At 42.3% G+C, this 21,458-nt stretch overlaps 2 protein-coding genes and 1 pseudogene across 6 annotated transcripts in view; all 3 read left to right on the top strand.

The window, feature by feature from the left end:
• Window positions 1-112: 112 nt before the first annotated feature.
• Window positions 113-20,053, top strand: LOC147354536 (uncharacterized). Of its 4 annotated transcripts, none has more exons than XM_086354245.1 (5): window positions 113-251; window positions 395-525; window positions 10,622-10,748; window positions 11,225-11,317; window positions 16,027-20,053. In XM_086354245.1, the coding sequence occupies exons 2-5, from the start codon at window positions 511-513 to the stop codon at window positions 18,180-18,182; spliced, it is 2,391 nt and encodes a 796-aa protein (XP_086210371.1). In that variant the 5' UTR covers window positions 113-251; window positions 395-510; the 3' UTR covers window positions 18,183-20,053. The 4 variants fall into 4 exon arrangements, with proteins under 4 accessions (XP_086210371.1, XP_086210372.1, XP_086210373.1 ...); XM_086354246.1 differs by having other exon boundaries at window positions 118-251; window positions 401-525; XM_086354247.1 differs by lacking the exon at window positions 395-525 and having other exon boundaries at window positions 121-251.
• LOC147354535 (KRAB domain-containing protein 5-like) overlaps window positions 141-21,458 on the top strand; it is a 44,344-nt gene continuing 23,026 nt past the window's right edge. Inside the window, exon 1 of one of the 2 annotated variants that reach the window (XM_086354256.1) lies at window positions 141-251. The gene's annotated coding sequence lies outside the window, so the exon portion shown is untranslated. The remainder of the gene's footprint in view (window positions 252-21,458) is intronic. The other variant, XM_086354257.1, reaches the window with a different exon arrangement.
• Window positions 7,774-8,423, top strand: LOC147354537 (large ribosomal subunit protein uL11 pseudogene; annotated as a pseudogene).

The raw sequence follows: 21,458 nt of genomic DNA, 5'->3' as shown, positions 1-21,458 counted from the left end.
ACCTTTGTTTCTCGAAGTTCCCGCCCTAATCCTCAGCTCCAGAGAGGTCTCAGGAGTGCGGAGTGTGAGGCTGCAGCGCAGGGCTCCTAAATGGGGTCTTCACCCGCCGTGTTTCAAAACCCTCATAATGTGTGTCAGCTAGCCCAGTAGTCGGGTCCATAGTCTCCCGTGAATTGTACTGTGACCTGCTCTCTGTAGTGCAAAAAGAAAGGAGAGCTCTCAGGGGTGGTCTGCAAGGAGAGGCACCAAAGGTAAGCACCAAACACCAAATGTGATTAGCATATCGGATTAGTCTTAATTGCCGCCTACAGATCTGGAACAGAGGAAGCGAAAAAAAGGCTCAGAAAACGGCGGGGGAAACAGGAAGCTTTTTTCTTCAGTTTCACTTCATCAGTTGCAGGTGAAAGAGTTGTGTGGATGCCTTTGAAGGTATTTTCTCAAGCTGTGGATGTGAGTTTTTGAAATAACATCCCCAGGAAAGACTCACGGCAGCAGGAGGAAGAGGAGGAAATGGCAGCTTCTCAGGTAAGTGTCCTGTCCCAGGTCTGGGAATGTGTCTGCTTTTCCTCCTGAAATGCCTGGACTGAGAACCTGCAAACCTTTAGTTCTCTGAGTCTAAGTTTTCTCCCTGGGGGATTTGGTGTTGCCTTCTTATTTTCCCCTTTTTTTCTTATAATAGTGAAGAACTGCTCTTTAGATTAACTTCTCCGTTAAATCCCAGAGCCTCCTATCCATTGTCTGTATCCCGGCTTTCTCTAGAGCATGATGAATTCTCGAAATGAATTAGTGACGTTGAGTTGTTCACTATATGCCCTTTGTGCGAGATCAACACGGGGAGGCACTGGTACCAGAGATCCCCACTGGGATGTGGTCTGGTGTTAGGATCATCGTGAAGTAGGGGAAATGCTGTATGAATTTACATATGGATGCAGCTTCAGCTCGTTAGAACCGGAGTTACAGATTGTCCTTATAGAGTGAACTCAGTGGTCCACAGTTCTTCAGAAAAGTTTCAGAAATAAAAACGTTGCAGAGACTGCGCTCTATCGATAAGTGAAACTAGCTACTTAAATGTAGTGCAGTTCACTTGAGTGCAGTTCAGTCGCTTCTTCGTGTCCGACTCTTTGCGACCCCATGAATCGCAGCATGCCATGCCTCCCCGTCCATCACCAGCTCCCGGAATTCACCCAAACTCATGTCCATGTAGCCGGTGATGCCATCCAGCCATCTCATCCTCTGTCGTCCCCTTCTCTTGCCTTCAATCCCTCCTAGCATCAGAGTCTTTTCCAATGAGTCAACTCTTCACATGCGGTGGCCAAATTATTGGAGTTTCAGCTTTAGCATCAGTCTTTCCAAAATTAGACCACAGATCGGGAAAGGCATATATGAAGTGAAATTTGCTTATGACACATTTTAAAAATCTTTATTTATTCGGCTGCACTGGGTCTTCGTTGTGGGAGGTGGGATCTTCAGTCATCCTCATAATTTTCAGCTTCTTTGATTGTGACATGTAAACTCTTAGCTACAACATGTGGGTTCCTGTTTCCTGATCAGGGAAGAAGCAGAGCGCTGTGCATTGGGATCTCAGAGTCTTAGTCACTGGATCATCACGAAGTGCCCAAATTAATATTTTTTAATGATAGATTGAGATCATAGTTTCCATAATAGTGCCAAAATACCCATGCAATGATAATGCATTCTTCCATGTACTTCTTACTCCATGACATGTTCAATGGTTTAGGTGTTTCTGTGAGTTTCCTATGCTATGAATTTGTTTTCCTCCATTTGACTTAAACAAGTGTCTTGGAAAGAATAAGTGAGGGATGTACCTAAACTATCCCAATTAATGGAGTAACTTCATGCCTTCTTTCTTTCTTTCTTTCTGCTTTGGAAAATGAACACTCACGTGTGTTTAGCAGAGATACTGGGTTTGAGGAGTGGCGGTTTTCATCCCAAGCCCAGGCCTGATCTTTTCCACTACACTCCATGCTCACATCACAGAGTCTCATCACAGCTTTGTATTTTCCAAAATGTTTACAAGAATCTTATTAGTCCTAATCTGTGCTCAACTGTATTAAAATTTAAAATACAGCTCATTGCTTTAAAATGTATTAAAAATACAGCACATTTTTAATCCATTCATAATTACCTGAGTTTAGTGACAGGAAACTTTTTCTCTCTTCCTCCTAATGAGTATATAGCCCTATTTGAGTGTATGTCTGTACTCAGTGGAGATGAGTTTGACTAGGCTCCGGGAGTTGGTGACTGACAGGAAGCCCTGGGATCCACGGGATCCCAAAGAGGTGGACACGATTGAGCGACTAAACTGAACTGGACTGTATGTATGAAAATATTAGTATGACTTGATCAATTTTCTTTTCTTCTTCTTCTTTTTTTTTTTTTTTTTGGTTAGTTTTTTTGAAGACCTCTGTGGAAGGCAATGACTACCCAGTCCAGTATTCCTGCTTGGGAATTTCTTGGACAAAGGAACCTGGCAAGTTAGAATCTATGGGGTCACAAGAATTGGACATGACTGAGTGAATGAAACTTTTCTTGTCTTTAGTATTCTTTACAGTTACAAAAACTTCTCTCACCTTTTCTTAGAGCTGTCTCTGTGAATCTGTCATTAGTTAAAATTTCATTAGCTAAAATCTAAAGTACATAAACTGAATTAAAGTTTAAGCTCTGCTATTTAATGACTGTTTGATAAAATATATGCCAAAGGGTATAAGAACACCATTACTGATTTTGCGTTACTTCAAGGGCATCCACCCCCAGCACGACAACTTCGGTCCACCCTGTCAGGAACATAGTGGTTGAGGCCAAACAGAGACCACTGTCACCTGGCTCCGCCTCCCCGATATATTGTACAGCGGATTCCTCAGCCTTCTTCCCTGTTGCTTTCACTTCTTTCCCTTTTGTCCGGACTGATTTACAGGAGCCTGGGTGTTGCCTCTGAGCCATCCCAAGAGTGCCTTCCAGGTTTCAGGGAATCACCAAATGGTGAGTCACCTGGTTGCTGCACGAATCTCTGTCTTTCTCTGCCCGTGTCACCTGATGACTTAGCTGCAGGGTTGTCAGCGGTCACCTCTCACTGTGGCACACGACTGTTGGGTCACTCGGCCATTTTGTGCCATCAGTCGCTTGGAGAGACCACTGGGGAAAAAGGGACGCCTTTCTGTCAGCCAGTGACTCTCAGTACTCCCATTCTATGGTAGGTAGGCTAAGAGTGGTTTCTGTTATATCCCAGGAGGCTCTCTCATTCTCAACCCTTGGCTACATTGTCAGAAACTGGAAAATTTTGACCCTCCAAAAGGCCTGGCTCTAATACAAATGGGGGACCCCCAGAAATGGCCTCTGAGTGGCACACTAGGTTTTGCCAAAAGACTGGAAAGACTCCAAATTTCCTTCCGTTCTATTGACTCCCTGTCTCCTGTCCCTCTCTGTGTCTCTCCATCAGATTTCCTAGATGACCCTTACTTGGCCTTTCATATCCACAGGATCTCTAGGAAAGGATTCTGAGATTCCCTTTGGTCCAGCTCTTTCTTCTATATTCAAAAGCCTGAAGGATCAAAAACTGTCCTAACATTCTGAAGAATCCCCTTCTAAGGAAGCTGATCTCTCAGGTGGAGAGGGAACCAAGCTTCCCCCACTCCTGAACATCCTAAAAAATTCCCTTCTGACTACTCCTGTTTCTCAGGCCTGGGAAGGACCAAGCTTCTCCCACTCCTGCAAATCCCCTTAACCCTTCGGATTCTTCTGATGGGCCAAAGACATCATTTTCCACCAGAGGGGCAGTCCAAAATTTTTATCAGCTGAAAGATCAGAGTCAATTTGAGCATTAGTTGGTCTATATTTTAGCCGTAAACCTAAGACTACAGAAAAGAAAGATGACTTTTTGTTTTTTGTTTGTTTGTTTGTTTTTTAATTTTATTTTATTTTTAAACTTTACATAATTGTATTAGTTTTGCCAAATATCAAAATGAATCCACCACAGGTATACATGTGTTCCCCATCCTGAACCCTCCTTCCTCCTCCCTCCCCATACCATCCCTCTGGGTCGTCCCAGTGCACTAGCCCCAAGCATCCAGTATCCTGGACTGGCATCTCGTTTCATACATGATATTTTACATGTTTCAATGCCATTCTCCCAGATCTTCCCACCCTCTCCCTCTCCCACAGAGTCCATAAGACTGTTCTATACATCAGTGTCTCTTTTGCTGTCTCGTACACAAGGTTATTGTTACCCTCTTTCTAAATTCCACATATATGCGTTAGTATACTGTATTGGTGGTTTTCCTTCTGGCTTACTTCACTCTGTATAATAGGCTCCAGTTTCATCCACCTCATTAGAACTGATTCAAATGTATTCTTTTTAATGGCTGAGTAATACTCCATTGTGTATATGTACCACAGCTTTCTTATCCATTCATCTGCTGATGGACATCTAGGTTGCTTCCATGTCCTGGCTATTATAAACAGTGCTGAGATGAACATTGGGGTACACGTGTCTCTTTCCCTTCTGGTTTCCTCAGTGTGTATGCCCAGCAGTGGGATTGCTGGATCATAGGGCAGTTCTATTTCCAGTTTTTTAAGGAATCTCCACACTGTTCTCCATAGTGGCTGTACTAGTTTGCATTCCCACCAACAGTGTAAGAGGGTTCCCTTTTCTCCACACCCTCTCCAGCATTTATTATTTGTAGACTTTTGGATCACAGCCATTCTGACTGCGAAATGACTGATTGTGAAATGACTTTTTGACACAAGGTGGCCCTGATATTCTTTAGACTCTTGAGAAAACTGGTTAAAATAAAATTTTCTTTCCCTTGGAAACTGCAAAACCAGTTCTTTTTGCATATGCATTTAAAAACAACTAGCTTGTTAAAAGGCCTGCCTAGGGCAAAGCTTGAAGTCAGGCCTTTCCGTGTCCTTGAAATACACTGTCCACTTTGCCTTAGACCTGACTCAGCCTTGGGCAAATCGGAACTTCAAGCCAAACAAACAAACAAACAAAAAAGAAGGTCAAAGACGTTTTAAATCTCAGGCAGGAAACAATGAAATCTCTGTCTATTTTCTGGATTTATGTATATCTCAGTGTGTGCTCTTTTTTTTCTTTTTAATGCTGAAGTGATAAATGTGTTCTAATTTAATTGGCCTAAAGGAAAGGAAACACTTACAAATCAGACAATTCTAACTACAAGAGAAATTAAACTAAATGAATATCATATTCTCGTGAACTGGGAAATATTCAATATTAAATATTCAGTATTAATGTTTGTTTGCTACTCTGATGTAGATATGTCTAAGAGTCATTAGTCAGAGTATTTTCATTGTGCCTAGGTTTATTGTAAGTTAAATATTTTTATATTTTTATATCTGTTACAACTTTGTCAACCAGCAAAGTACCTCTCGGAGAAGGCAATGGCACCCCACTCCAGTATACTTGCCTGGAAAATCCCATGGATGGAGTTCCTCCATGGGGTAGGCTGCAGTCCATGGGGTCGCTAAGAGTTGGACACAACTGAGCGACTTCCCTTTCACTTTTCACTTTCCTGCATTGGAGAAGGAAATGGCAACCCACTCCAGTGTTCTTGCCTGGAGAATCCCAGGGACAGGGGAGCCTGGTGGGCTGCCATCTATGGGGTCGCACAGAGTCGGACACGACTGAAGTGACTTAGCAGCAAAGTACCTCTAGGAAAGAAAAAAAAAAAAAAACCTCAAGGGAAATGTTAAAGAGATAGGAGCTTTCAGAGAAACTCTTTTAAGAATAATTATATTTTAGAAATGTCCCTCTAAAACATTCTCTAAATTTTGGTAACCTGAATTTCTGGGGCTGTGCTACACTAACTGACGGAAGTTTATTGACTAGCTAGGTCATTTCCAAATAAAATAAGATCCTGAATCATTCATTACTGAGGACTAAGTTCCTTTTACAGAGATAGTAGAGATTTTGGACTATTCATGAATAATGCTTGATGCGATCCTGAGATGTTCTCTAGAAATTTTTTTATAAAAATTATCACTGGTACTTATGTTCACCAATCTATAGAATGCTTAAGTTCTTGATTGCTTTAAGAAAGTAGGATGTGTATTTTCACTAAAGAAGGTATGAGGGATGAAATTACATTTTATGAAGGGAAAAGGAAATAGATCTGACTTACAGGTGGCTGTTTCAGGATGGGAGAACAAAGTCATGGGTACAGAAAGTGATAAGAATATTTTATGGAAAGTGGACCCCAAGGGAAGAGTTTTGTGCAGAAATACAAGTTTTCTTGAGATGTTGAGCTGCCTTTGATACTGGATTTTAAGTGTCTTTACCTCTGAAGGGATCAGTTCTGTTTACCTTTGAAATCTTCGTTACTTTGGCTAAGTGAATATAGTCTCCCAGTGATCTATATGATTGTATCTGACTGAGTGTTATAACCCCTTTTGAAATTTGTCCAGAAAACTTCCTAAATAACTTGATTTATAGCTGGCTTTGAAATGCTTCAGAGGGCCCCTGAGACATCCCAGGGAGCTATTAAACTACCTGGGTTCGTTGGACATGTAAAGTTACATGGGAAGTGCGGTTGAAGGGGTGACAGATCTCCTCATATTATGCTGTATGGTGGATGTTACTAATATAGATATCTTAAAATTATGTGAGTTCATATAGATCTGTGAAGTGAAGTGAAGTCACTCAGTCGTGTCCGACTCTTTGCGACCCCATGGGGTGTAGCCTATCAGGCTCCTCCGTGCATGGGAGTTTCCAGGCAAGACTGCTAGAATGCATTGCCATTTCCTTCCGCAGGCGGCCTTCCGACCCAGGAATCGAACTCAGGTATCCCGCATTGCAGGCAGACGCTTTACCGTCTGAGCCACCAGGGAAGCCCAGATATTTGTTTGTTTGGCCGCGCCAGATCTTAGTTGCAGCATGCAGTATCTACTTGCCCAACCAGGGTTCGAACCTGGGTCCCCTGCCTTGGGAGTTCAGAGTCTTAGCTGCTGGGCCACCAGGGAAGTCACCATAGATCTGATATGCCCTAATTAAATGTGGTCAACTATAATTCTACTTATCCTGTGAACGTGGTACAAGTCACAGCAATGACCAAGTACACTGTCAACTGCAGTTTAATCAGATTTAAACATGCCTTCTATGTTTTCACTCCGATGCCTTTGTAAGAATACTGTGACTCCATGATTTATGGAAAAGATTTTTCTAAGGTTAACCAATAAACAATTCAGACTGGAATTTAGTTGAATCTCTATGTTAATAGAACAAAGTTTTCTTAGAATGTAGCTTTCAATAAGAGATTATGAATTTCTTTCCCTTTAAGTGATTTATATTCATTTTTAAAATCTTTTGTTACTTTGGTAAAGTGAATAGGCATTCCTTAAGATTATGGTACATGTAGACAAAGCTCATACTTCTACAAAAATAACCCCTCGTGCTTAGACTTTTGCCATCCTGATGTCCTTAAAACATGGCCATGGTCTGCTTGTCAATCAGGGAATTAAAAATGGGTGAACAATAGCTGTAAATCAAAGAGTCAGGGCTATGGGAAATGCAACATTGCTGCCTGGCTTTTCTGGGCTCCCTGACAAACCTCATTTTTATTTGATGGGTTAAAGCCTTCCCTGGCTACAGGCTTAATGCCCTCATAATGGAAAAATTATGTTTCACTGAATATTAACTTTTTTTCATTGCTAAAGCAAGTTTCTAGTTTTGTTAATTAAAGTCTAGTGTTCACTAAGATTCACTTCTGAGGTAGTTCCTTCTTATCTTATATTTCTAAAAGATTTAATTGTGTTATTAAAAAGGATACGCTAGCTTTTTCGGCTTTCGGCTGGGAGGAGGCAAAGGTGCAACTTGCTTTGGTCGTCCCGAATCCGGGTTCGTCTGACACCAGCCGCCTCCACCATGCCGCCTAAGTTCGACCCCAGCGAGATAACAGTCGTGTACCCGAGGTGCACCGGTGGGGAAGTCGGTGCCACATCTGCCCTGGCCCCCAAGATTGGCCCTCTGGGTCTGTCTACAAAAAAGGTTGGTGATGATATCGCCAAGGCAACTGGTGATTGGAAGGGTCTGAGGATTACAATGAAACTGACCAGAACAGACAAGCCCAGATTGAGGTGGTACCTTCTGCTTCTGCCCTGATCATCAAAGCCCTCAAGGAACCACCAAGGGACAGAAAGAAGCAGAAAAACAGTAAGCACAGTGGAAACATTACTTTTGATGAGATTGTCAACATTGCCCGGCAGATGCGGAATCGGTCTCTAGCTAGAGAACTTTCTAGAACCATTAAAGAGATCCTGGGGACCGCCCAGTCTGTGGGCTGCACTGTTGATGGCCGCCACCCTCATGACATCATAGATGATATCAACAGTGGTGCAGTGGAGCGCCCCGCTAGTTAAGGACTGCAAAGGAAAAAAAAAAAAAAAATAAAGGATCATTTGACAACAACAAAAAAAATTAAAAATAAAAAGGATACTCTAAGTTTGTTTCTAAAGCTAATCTCAGTAAGCAATCTTCAGATAAAGAATAGATGCTCCGTGATATACAACCAGGAGATTACCATCTGGCTAGTCATTTAACAAGGCAAGTCAGATGACCTGGAGTATACTGGGCTCTACCTAATGAAAGTTCTTGACCTTTCCTTCTTACTTAGTTCTGACTAATAACTGCTAGCTCTAGCTATATCATTTTCTATGACGCTTGTTTCAGAGCATTGATTCTTATGTTACTCAATGTGTGGCTGAGCCTGTGATAAAATGCTGATATGCAGCTCCACATGCTATCAATGATTGTAATAATGTAACTCTAGATATGGGAAGAAGGAAGAAAAGGGAATATTTTCCTAGTTCAAGAGGCTTGTTAGAGAGGTATGGTCCAGAGATTTTGCTACTCACAAGGCCTGCTCTAGAAACAGCACATTGAGTGGCCTATCAATGGATCCTTCCCTAGACCTGGGAATCAGCCTTCCCAGTGCCTCAGGACACAATGGCCAAGAAATGCCCCCAGAACATGGTCAGATATGTGGCCATGAAGGGACCCTGCTGACTGGACTCTGCCAGCTGTCTCTACAAAGATGACTTCATGATTACTGTAAGCTCCTGATTTTCAACACCCTGCAAAAGGAGTTCAGAGTAGAGATCAGAAATAAGCCACTCTGCTCTGGGAAAAACCCAGAACTGGCCTTCCAAGAGTGAGATGTTTTCAAGTAAAGATTTTATCAGCCCCGATTCTGGCTTCTTCTCGTACCTAGAGAAACACTAACGTCACGAACCAATGTCCAGTCCTGGTTTTCCTGGCTAGCCCCTGAGCAGCTTTTGTACTTCTCTTCATCTTTGGCCCATGTACCTTTAACTTTCTTGTACAGTTTGTTTCTTCTAAAATACCACAAGTTTCCAAGTGGTCCTACAAGAATATTCCCTGACCAACACCTAGACAATGCTGAAACAAGTCACCTTATCATTCCATGGACTCTCATCTCCCTCCATAAATGCTCCGTGACAGAGTAGGCAAAGGGAACCCAGAGCCCCATGGCGCCTCTGTTCAGCCTGAAGAAGCCGGAGTGGTCTTTGCCCTCTTTTCCTTGAAACTGGATTCCCAAATGTGTGAGAAGGGAAATGGGTAGATAGACGGGAGCAGGGTATCAACAAGGGCCGAAGAATTGGTCCTAAAATAAAGAGGGAGATATGTGGTGACCCAGGGACTAAAGAGCAGATAAAACCAAGGAGGGTCTCGGAATGCAGGAACCAAAAAACAACACCCTTAGCATCTTTCTCTCCCCCATGTTGTAACTGTTGATGGATTTCAGGTCCTCCTGAGCAGTATAAACGGTCTCCCCTCCTACCCCATAAGGAGAAATTGTCTTTCTTACTCTTCTCCCACCCAGTACATGTGCCTCATCCATTCAGCAAATGATCCTCAAGACCCCTATCCCACTCCTTGTACCCTGGCTATGAGTGGACTAAGGACCCCTGTTCAACATCCGTTCTCATTTGAGCTGTCCTGCTCTTCTAACAGCATCCCCCATTCTAATAAACTTTACTTCCCTCTCATTTTGTCTCAAGTCTGGAAATTCTTTTCCAACACGACCCCAGACCCCAAAAAGGTTACTATCTTATTAGACCTGTTGAAGTCTGTAAAACAAAGTTCCAACTTAAGTATGAATTCTTACCTTAGTATTCTGTTTCATTGGGGTTCAAAATCCTCATTCATCGAGCAGAATTTTCAACATTACTAACTCAAATAACCTTGCTAAAAATGTGGCACTTTGGCCCCACTTCAGAACTCTTGGTTAAGAATACATTAAAAAAAAAAATCCTGTTTCTTTGATAAACAATTTATACTATGTCACACGAGTAGAACACTGAAGAATAAATATGCTCATGCTGCCCTGATTATTTTATAATTGCTCTTTCAGATGACAGTAGTTTCGCTAATGGCTTGTGGATCATCACTCATCCTCTTTTGTTCACATTAGAAATTGGGTAGAAAGGAGTACTGTGTCAAAAATATATTTTGCAATACCAGCCAAGCCACTAAAGCACGACCAGGACTCTGAACTTGCCGTTTTCATCTTGGATCACATAAGGAAGACTTCCCACGGCCTACTGGCATCTGTATTTTGTATTTCAGGGACGGCTGACATTCCAGGATGTGGCCATAGACTTCACTCAAGAGGAGTGGGAATGCCTGGACCTCGGTCAGCGGGAATTGTACAGGGACGTGATGTTAGAGAACTATGGGAACCTGGCCTCCTTGGGTGAGGATAACTGCCTTCCAGAATCCCTTATCTACCCACTGGGTTTTAGTTCCGTCATGTCAAGAATGTCTTCTGAAATGTTCTGCTTCCCACAGTAGTTTCAGATATCTGCTTTCTAGGGCAAAAATGGGTATTTGTGAGTTTAGAAAAAAAGGGGATGATTCATGATGAATCGTTTTTCTTCCTTGATGTACTCTGCCTCCTTCCTTCTAGGTTCGTGGTAATTGTGTAAGTTCTATGGTATTAAATAGTTGTACCCTCTCTTAATTTCACATTGACACTACTTACTTTTGCCTTAGTACTACTTGACCAGAATCTCAGGATCTGATGTTAGGTGTGTGTTAGTATTGTATAGCTGCTTTGAATAAAGTATTTAAGGAAATCGTTTTCTAGAACAAAATGTGTTCTCATCTCACCTGAATACATATTGGATTCGAATCTCTAACAACACAAATATTTCTTTCTCTGATAAATAGGGCTTGTCTCTAAGCTGGACCTGGTCACCTTTCTGGAGCAATTAGATGATCCCAGGAATATAAGGAGAATGGGGACAACAGCCATTTACCCAGGTAGGTATGAATGGTTGGAGATGATGACTCAGATGAGAGGTCCAAGGAGCAGGGAGGAACTCATCCTTCATCACATGGTTTTGGAAGATATGCTTCAGTGGAAATGGTTTTCAGAAACCTGGGTGTGTATCTGCTACTATCATAGAAATGTATCACCTATCCCATTCTGTATCTTAAATCATTCATGAATTTATCTCCAGTGATTACTTTACTCCATTACAGTGTGACCTAAACCTCTCCTCTTGGGTTGTGACAAACTGCATTCATTCATTGTTCTTCAATTTCGTGGGGCCCTAGGAAAACTCTGCCCATTTCTGAGTAACTGTATGACAGTCCTTTTAAAGTTTCCTTCTACCTCTAGACAGAAATGTGTGTGGATTGGTAGACAAACTGCCAAACTTCTAGCAATACTGGGGATGTGTTTTTGTTCTCTGGTTTATAATTTCCTATCCACTGGGAGCGACACATAGGACCTTCTAAATACATTTCAAATTCAAGTAATTTTTCACTGCAGAAAGCCAAACCTCGTGACAATGAAAGAATGCACATCTCAAGTTGACTTCAAAGTTTCTCTTTTCCTTATATGATCTCATATTAAATATCTTTAGTGGATTTCCCCAATTCTAACATGCTAAAATACGTTATTTTGTTACATCATAGAATTTTAAAATAAATTGACATAAAATCTTAGCACATTTTCCACTATATTATTAATGGTTGATTGAAACTATGATAATTTTTAAATTATATAAAGAAATATTTTTTAAAAGTTCTAATTGGAAAATAGCTGTTTTCCAATTTTGTACTCCTATACAGCAAAGAATCAATTATACATGTCCATTCAGTTCCGCGGCTCAGTCAATTCTGAGTCTGCGATCATGATCTGCAGCAAGCCAGGCTTCCCTGTCCATCACCAACTCCCAGAAACTGCTCAAACTCATGTCCATCGAGTCCACGATGCATCCAACCATCTCATCCTCTGTCGTCCCCTTCTCCTGTCATCTTCAATCTTTGCTAGCATCAGGGTCTTTCTCAGTGGGTCAGTTCTTCACATCAGGTGGCCAGAGTATCGGAGCTTCAGCTTCACCATGTCCTTCCAATGAATATTCAGGACTGATTTCCTTTAGGATGGAGTGGTGTGGTCTTCTTGTAGTCCAACGGACTCTCAAGAGTCTTCTCCAACACCACAGTTCAAAAGCATCAATTCTTTGGTGCTCAGCTTTCTTCATCGTCCAGCTCTCACATCCATACATGACTACTGGAAAAACCATGGCTTTGACTAGATGGACCTTTGTCAGCAAAGTAATGTTTCTGCTTTTTAATATGCTGCCTAGGTTGGTCATAGCTTTTCTTCCAAGGAGGAAGGCTCTTTGACTTTATTGCTTTGGTCACCATCTACAATGATTTAGGAACCCCCAAAAATAAAGTCTCTCCCTGTTTCCACTGTTTCTCCCACCGATTGCGATGAAATGACCTGACCGCTGCCGTGATCTTCGTTTTTTGAAGGTTGAGTTTGAAGCCACCTTTTGCACCCACTTTCAGTGTCATGAAGAGACTCCTCAATTCCTCTTCGCTTTCTGCTATAAGGGTGGTGTCATCTGTATATCTGAGATTATGGATATTTCTCTCTGAAATCTTGATTCCAATTTGTGCTTCATCCAACCTGGTATGTCACATGATGTACGGTGCATATAAATTAAATAAGCAGGCTGACAATATACAGCCTTGATGTACTCCTTTCCCCATTTGCAATCAGTCCGTCGTCACATGTCCAGTTCTCACTGTTGCTTCTTGACATGCATACAGGTTTCTCAGGAGGCAGGTAATGTAGTCTGGTGTTCCCATCCCTTAAAGAATTTTCCAGTTTCTTGTGATCCACACAATCAAAGGCTGTGGTGTAGTCAATACAGCAGATGTAGTTGTTTTTCCAGAACTCTCTTGCTTTATATATGATCCAAGGGATGCTGGCAATTTGATCTCTGGTTCCTCTGCCGTTTCCAAATCCAGCTTCAAGAGCTGGAAGCTCTGGGTTCATGTACTGTTAAAGCCTGGCTTGGAGAATTTTGAGCCTTTGCTACTGTTTGAAATGAGGGAAATTGTGTAGTAGTTTGAGCGTTCTTTGGCATTGCCTTTCTTTGTGATTGGAATGAAAACTGACCTTTTCCTGTCCTGAGGCCACTGCTGAGTTTTCCAAATTTCCTGGCTTGTCAAGTGCAGTACGATAGCACTATCATCGTTTAACTTCAAATAGCTCAGCTGGAGTTCCATCACGTGCACTAGCGTTGTTGGTCGTCATGCCTTCTAAGGCCAACTTGACTTTGGATGCCAGGATGTCTGTTACTAGGTGAGTGATGATACCATCGTGGTGATCTCAGTCATTAAGATCTTTTTTTTGTATAGTTTTTCCATGTATTCCTGCCACCTTCTCTTAATATCTTTTGCTTCTTTTAGGTCCATCCCATTTCTGTCCTTTATTCTTCCCATCTTTGCATGAAATAGTCCCAGTACCTCTATTTTTCTTAAAGAGATCTCTAGTCTTTACTGTTCTATTGATCTCCTTCTCATTTAGGTCTCCATAGAGTAATAAGTAGACTTCCCTGTTTCAGTCATAGTTTTAAAGTCCCTCTTCTTTTTTAATTTCTTAAAACTAGTACTGTATTAAGTTTCTCTTATTTGTTTTCAGCTTCCTCGGACATTTCCCTATGTGTCCTCTGTTTCTGGTTAGTTCTCTGTCACTATCACTTATGATTTGTAGATTGAAACATCTAATAGGCCATTCTCAGAAACATGTGTGGGAAGAAGTGGAATTAAAAATTCATGGCACCTAGGATTTCTGAAAGTGAGTGTTTGGTGTCTCCACTTAAGATGACTAAAAGCAAGAATTAATCATTAGATTGCCTATCACCTCTTAGTTCAGTGGTCCTTGGGGGTTTTCATCTTGTTTCTTCCCCTATAACGTATTTCTGTGCCATATCATTTTGTCCAGCGTTCTGTTTGTGGTCTCTGTTTTGACGGGTTCAGGAACCTAGTTAGTCTTCCTTCTGGTATCTGTCCCTTGGTGGGTGAGGTTGGTCCAGAGGTTTGTGCCCTTATCGTCTCTTGATCTGTGCTTTGATGGTGGTCACTGTGACCAGAGCCCGCCAGGCATATTCAGGGCTGTTGTTCCCTTGTTCTGTGGGTGTTACTGCCCTCTTTTTGGTGGTGCCTGCTCCCTGCGTGGTGGTATAGAGCCCCCAGATCTGATTCTTAGCTGTGATTCTGATCTGTGGTACCACGCTGCTGGGACTGGAGCACACGCACTGGGAGAGAAGTCACTAAGTATTACTCTTGTGGGGATGTTCACCTCAGGGTGTGCCCTGTTGTGCCCTCTCCTGCATTCTGCAAGCTCTCATGTTATGTAGTGTTGGCACTGTTCTTGGCCCCACCCTAACCGAGGGCATGATGGCCCGTGGCCCTGTTATCTCTCAGATGTTGTTTTCACAAGTTCACCAGCATAGATTCAGTGAAGTCAGGTCCTGGGATTGCATTCAACGTGGAGCTGGAGCCACTGTGGTGCTATGGGGCAGCTCAGGCTCTGTCCTGGCCCAGCCCCTTTGTGTGGGAGCCCACAAAGCGTACAGCTGCCAAAGCTACACCTGCCATGAATGAGAGAGCCCTGGTATTTGATTCAGATGCTCTGTAGGGGCTAAGGTTACAAAGCCGGTTGTGAGTGTAAGACCATGGCTTGTGTTGCTGGGAGGAGAGGTTTCAGCTTTTCTTCTTAATCCCTGAGGTTCAGCTGTACTTTCAGCTCCATCTGTGCGTGTGGCCAACTCACAGGTTCTGCTCTTGATGCTGCCCCGGAGCACAGGGGTCTGTTGATTGTGGAGGAGGTCGATGGGGGAGGCCATGGCTGGGGGATCAAATGACCTACATGGGTGGAGTTCTTCGTAGTCCCTGCTGAGCAGGGGCCGGTCTAAGGGACAAGGGATGCAATGGGCTTCCTGATTGGGCATCACTCACCAATGGCGCTCTGCTCTCTGGTGGTTCAGGCTTCGACCACAATCATCCCGTTTGCAGAGCTCCTCCCTCACTCCCATCACTTCATGCTATTTCCTCACAGCCAACAGCAGTCGTCTGCCTCAATCTGCTCTCCAAACCCCACCTTTCAGCACCCAGCTCTTGTCTACATTGGTGGAAAAGCCTCTAGGGCTGGATGGGCAAGGCTGGGGTCAGTACCCTGTGTGCAGGTCTCACTCTGTCCTGCTGCCACACGCTGATGGCTGTGTTCTCTTCCCACAGAGAATGAGGCTCTCCTTCTGTCCAGACTGAGCTCCCCCAGTGAGGGGCTTCCCGGGATATGGAGACCTCTCCTCACTTTCATCTACCCACAGGGTTGCAGGCCCCAACCCAATTTCTCTCCTCTTCCTTTTCCTTCTTCCTGCTCTCCTCTTTCGTTTGTCCTACGTAGCTCAGCAGGAATCTTTCTTGTCTTTTCAGATTTCTGAGGGCCTCTGCTAGTGTTCAGCTGGGCTCTGTGAGAATTGTTGCATTTCTCACTCATTTGTGGAGAGAGAGATGAGCTCCACATCTGCCTAAGCCTCTGGCATCTTGATCCTTCGGTCTCTATTTTACTTTTAAACTAGCGATGGTCATCAATTTTCTCTAAATCTTTAAAGACATTCACTGAGAAAAGCAGGGAAAATTACTTGTTATTTGGTATCTTTCAGCTATGTCTCCACAAGACACCCAAGATTTGTTGCTGAAGAATCCAGCATTAGAAGATGTATTCCCCAAAGCCAACCTAAGAATATGTCAAACATTTCACCTCCGAAACCTAAATTTATTGAAAGACTGGGAATATACGAGGGTAAATGAAAGACAGAGAGGATGTTTATATGGACATAAAGAAATGAAGACAGTTATACGTAATGCTAATGTTACTGGAAAAATAAATGGTCAACGTGTGTCAAATTGGGAAAAACACCAAGTTCAGTCTTCAACGTCGACTGAGAAATGTAGGTGTTTAAGAAAAGATGTCCCTCCTTTTTTGAAACATACATGTTCTCTAAAAGGGAACATGGAAAATCTGAAAGGTAATCTAGTCTCTACTGCAAATACTCATTCAGACAATTCTGAAGGTAGGCTTCAACTAAACATGCATTCAAGCATGTCTGAATACCTACAATTTAACAATGAGAGGACAAACTCACAATTTAATCAATTTGAGGGATCCATGGGTAGGGGGTCATTTTTCTTCCCACAAAAGATATTTTCTCTCCATTCCAAGATGTATAATGTTGATGATAATGGAAGAGACGCCATCCAGCCATCATTGTTCTGTACATCTCGTGATATGGTTAATACACAGGAGCTTTCCATGTATAATAAAATGAGTCAGACCTTAAGTAAGAGCTCCAGCTCCAATAATTACCGGAGTATTTATGGTGGAGTGAGAAGGTATTCAGGCAGTGAAACTGGGTATACGGTTGAAGGAGACTCAAACCGTATGAAACATCGGGGACCTGAATCTTCAAACAAGGATTCTAAAAGTAAGACATTTAGAAATACCTTTGATCAAATGGCAGGTTTTTCTCTAGATAAGAGTACTTGTAGTGAAGAGAGGACTCGTCATGAATATGGTAAGGTTTCTAATCAGTCTTCAGAACTTATTCAACAGCAGACTGTTCAGAATCCACAGAAAGAAAACAAGGGTAATATATGTGGGAATGTCTTCAGTAAAGCATCCAATCTAAGTAAACATAGGAAAATCCATACAGGAAGGAAACCTTTCAAATGTACAGATTGTAGCAAAGCGTTTAACCATCGTTCACATCTTACTCAACACCAGCGAATTCACACTGGAGAGAAACCTTATAAATGTGTAGAATGTGGCAAAGTCTTTCCTTACAGTTCAAGTCTTACTGAACATCAGCGAATTCATACTGGAGAGAGACCTTATAAATGTACAGAATGTAGTGTAGCCTTTGTCTGTTCCTCACATCTAACCTATCATCAGCGAATTCATACTGGAGAGAAGCCTTATAAATGCAAAGAATGTAACAGAGCCTTTCATAGTCGCTCACTTCTTACTCGACATCAGCGAATTCATTCTGGGGAGAGACCTTATAAATGTAAAGAGTGTAACAAAGCCTTTTTTCTGCCCTCACATCTTATGAAACATCAGCGAATTCATACTGGAGAGAGGCCTTATGAATGTAAAGTACGTATCAAAACCTTTATCCTTAGCTCACATCTTACCCAACATCAGCAAATTCATACTGGAGAGAAAACTTATCATTGTACACAGGGTGGCCAAACCTTTATTTGTCATTCAAAGTTAATTGTACATCATCGAATCCATACTAGGGAGAAACCATACAAATATAAAGAATGTGGCAAAGCCTTTTTTACGAGTTCGGACCTTTGTCATCATCAGCGAATTCATAGGGTGGATAGACGTTATCAATGTACAGAATGTGGCAAGGCTTTTATTACGCGTTCTAGGCTTACTAAACATCAGCGAATACATACTGGGGAGAGACCATATTCATGTGCTGAATGTGGCAAAGCCTTTACTTGCAACTCAACACTTACTGAACATTGGCGAATTCATACTGGAGAGAGACCTCATAAATGTAAAGACTGTAACAAAGCCTTTCATCGTCGCTCATTGCTGACTCAACATCAGCGAGTGCACACTGGAGAGAGACCTTATAAATGTACTGAATGTGGCAAAGCCTTTGGTCGCTACTCAACGCTTTCTACACACCAGCGAATTCATACTGGAGAGAGACCTTATAAATGCACAGCATGTGGCAAAGCTTTTAGTCGGAGTGATCATCTCTCTAAACATCTGAGAACACACACTAGACAGAAACGCTAGTAATGGCACAAGTGATGGAAGAGATTTTCCCTAAATGTGCATCAGAAAACACAAGAGTTTATACGAGAAGCCTATGGAGATGATGTAGCGAATATGTAGAAAGGCATTTAATCAAAAGTTAAATCGAAGTAAATATCAGAGATTGCCTAATAGAAGGCATTTCATCAGTCCTCTTTTCTGAAGTTTCTCTGAAGGAGAATGACTGTAGGGAGTACTCCATAGTTAAAACACATAGAAAGTGGATATATCAGCATAAATCGTGAGAAGAAGGTTGATGGTGAGAAAGTTACAATTCTTAGTAATGTATGTATGCTTGTTAATAATGACGTGATTTGAGATTATTTGAAGTGAATGTTATTAAGCCCTCAAATCATCCATACTATGCTTTGTTTCTAGTGTGTTTGCAGACAGATTTTTGATGGTTTATTAAAGATTAGTCTTTTATATTGTGTTGCAACCATTTCTATCTATCCTCCATTAGAAGATGAAGGATACCGTACTGTAAAATGGACAATGACCATCTAAATGGAGGTGTTTGGCATTGATGTGAAATATCTGGAGGTTGCCATGATGTAGTGATCATTGAATCTTTCCATGTTGTAAAGTAAGCAGAAGTCGGTTGTAAGGTTTCAATAGTAATATCCTTGATTTTAAGAAGAACACAATGACAGTTCACTGCAATGTTGGTGTATCTTTATAATATCAACACAGGTCATGATTATTCCTTGACACTGTTGAAATAAACACAGCTTTTGTGATAACCTCGAAATGTATTAGAAACTCTTCCTGGAAAATGCATGGAATTAGTGTATACCATGCTTGCTAAGTGCTTCCTAGCCTTTGTTTGGTAAGCCATAAAAATCACAAGTCTCACATCATTATAACAGAGAAATGAATATCTTTCTCTGTACTTTTGATCTGTGCTTAATCATGGATCATGCCGTGGATTGTAAAAGGTTTTATTTCAACTATGTGTGCAATTAATACATGGTAATTAATAAAAGTGAATGGCTTTTCGTGTTTCAGTTAATTGTAATGATGGAAATATTAACCCACCACCAACAGTAACCTCTCCCACCTTATTTAAGGTTGTAGTGAAGGGACCACAACGAACTGTTTGGTAGCACAGAGAGATGTCATGTGTGGAATTACTTGACTCATTGGCTTTAAACTTCTCATAACTTCATATACATTCCCTCACTTCTTTGTTGTATCTCCTCTCCCATTTTGTAACTACTTGGACACTGATGATTCTAATAAGAAGGATGATACAGAGTATTGTTGACAGTTTCCCTAAACTGCTCCATGCTGTTGCTGCCTCAGCATCTGTCTGGGAGCAGGCAGCCTGCACTTCCCTGAACTCAGACCAGCAGTCCTATGAGCACCTGCATGAGATGACCACCTTACTTGAGACCAGCAGTCTTGCTGAACCCCAGGGTCTATTCACAGACCCCCTTCAATGCCACCGAGAGAGTCAATTTCTAGGTAGGTTTTTAAGTCCGGGGGTCCGCCAGGAGAGAAGGATCTGGAATTCTCAAGGAGGAAAAAAGGAAAAAAGCTTTGTTTTGTTTTTTTCCCCTCTACATTTCTGAGGATTATATAACAATCGTATATCCTGCTTGAGGACAGTCTCTGGGAAAAAAATATTCTGGCCAATCGTGTTATCTTACAATGTAAAATATTGCAGTGGATCTAGTGAGGTTTTTACAACCTTTGGATATTGTTTTGATTCACTGTAATAACTAATTAAAAGTATATAACCCCATTGCTAACACTGGCGAGGGGGCATTCTTTCTGCCACCTTCTGTTGTCTATGTCAAAAACTTTCTCTTTTTTATACTTTAATAAAACTATTATGCAAAAACTCTAAACTATTAAGCCTCGTCTCTGGCTCCGAATAGAATTCTTCTCCTCAGGAGGCCAAGAATCCAGCCGTGTTTTGTGGTTCAGCAACAACCTTTCATCTTGGGGGCTCTTCCGGGACTCTTCAGGACAAGGTGAGGATGGGTGGAGCTGTAGTTCTTTGTACTGCTAGGGAACATGTCTTTTGCTATACTTTACTAACTCTACAGTGTGCTTGTGTGAATGAATGAGATACCTTGCATGAATCAACTGAGGAGCCCTGCTCTGCAGTTCCTCGGTGACCTCATATGGCTATGGCAGAAACCTGTACCAACATGCCATGCCAAGAGGCACCCAGTGTCTCCTTCGGGCAATGACTAGAAATGGGCAAAGTGTGTGGATCGAACTCTCATTTCTTGGTCAAACTTTCCAGTCTCTGATCATTTCATGATTTCTTGGGAACTAGAACTATTAACCAATCTGCCAGATCCTAGACTTTCAAGGGGCTTGTGATCTATGCCATTACTGTGTAGTGTTACTTAGTTCTCCAGCTTGGATTGGTAGTCAGGAAGCGCCTAGCCTTGCTAGGTATGGAAAGTCAGGAAGCTAGATGGAGCTCTAGCTCCATGAGTATCTGAAGTTAAAGGTTACTCAGATTGGAAGTGCAATGGGTTTCTTCCTTTGGCAACAGTAGCTGTTCGTGGACCAGAGGCGGCTTTGAAAAGTTGAAGGCATGAATTGTACCCTCAGCCCTACATTAGCTAAAGTCTGTCAGCAGACCAGTTTTCTTGGGTCGACATGTTACCCCCAAGCTTTACTCCAAGCCCGATGCACCCTAAGTCCTTAGGCTATTCTCCCTTTGAGATCTTATATGGGAGAAACCCCCAGTGACAGGAAAACTCAAGGGAAGCCCCCAACAACTAGCTCACCTGGAGGTGTCCCAACACCTTCAGATCCTGGGACAAGTCTTCCACCATATCGCCTGAGAACCCTAGAAAGGGCACCCATTCCTTTGGGCAATTCGGTTCATGCTTACCAGCCAGGAGATGAGGTAAGGGTTGAGTATTGGAAGAAAATGACCAAGTCAGCTAGTTGGGACAGGCCCTCACATGGTTGTCTGGGCAACCATATTGCTGTTAAAGTTACAGGCATCATCTCTTGGATCCACCTCACCAGAGTCAAGAAGGCAGCAACTTCCTATGATGAGGACAGCTGGAAAACAGTTCAGGACCCCAGATTTCCCGTCAAGGTCTGGTTCCAAAAACAAGAGCCCTCACTCACCAGAGACGCTGAGCCCTGCTCTAGTCGCTCCAGAAGCTGACTAGTCCACGCTCGGCAGACGCTTGAGGATTCCTTAGCCTTGCTCCAGCCACACTGCGGCAGCTCACTGGTCAACGCTCAGCAGAAGCTTGAGGATCTGGCTATCCAGATATT

The sequence above is a fragment of the Bos grunniens genome, chromosome 18 (genome assembly GCF_055505025.1).
Source record: "Bos grunniens cultivar Pamir isolate PY7600 chromosome 18, Bosgru_T2T1.0, whole genome shotgun sequence".
Lineage (NCBI taxonomy): Eukaryota > Metazoa > Chordata > Mammalia > Artiodactyla > Bovidae > Bos > Bos grunniens.
Note: the sequence above shows the minus strand (reverse complement) of the source record. Positions and strands in the feature narration are given on the sequence as shown.

Coding starts and splice junctions, on each gene's coding strand:
- LOC147354536 (XM_086354245.1), top strand. Junction 10,749..11,224: donor TGGGAACCTGGCCTCCTTGG/GTGAGGATAACT, acceptor TCTGATAAATAG/GGCTTGTCTCTAAGCTGGAC. Junction 11,318..16,026: donor GACAACAGCCATTTACCCAG/GTAGGTATGAAT, acceptor GGTATCTTTCAG/CTATGTCTCCACAAGACACC.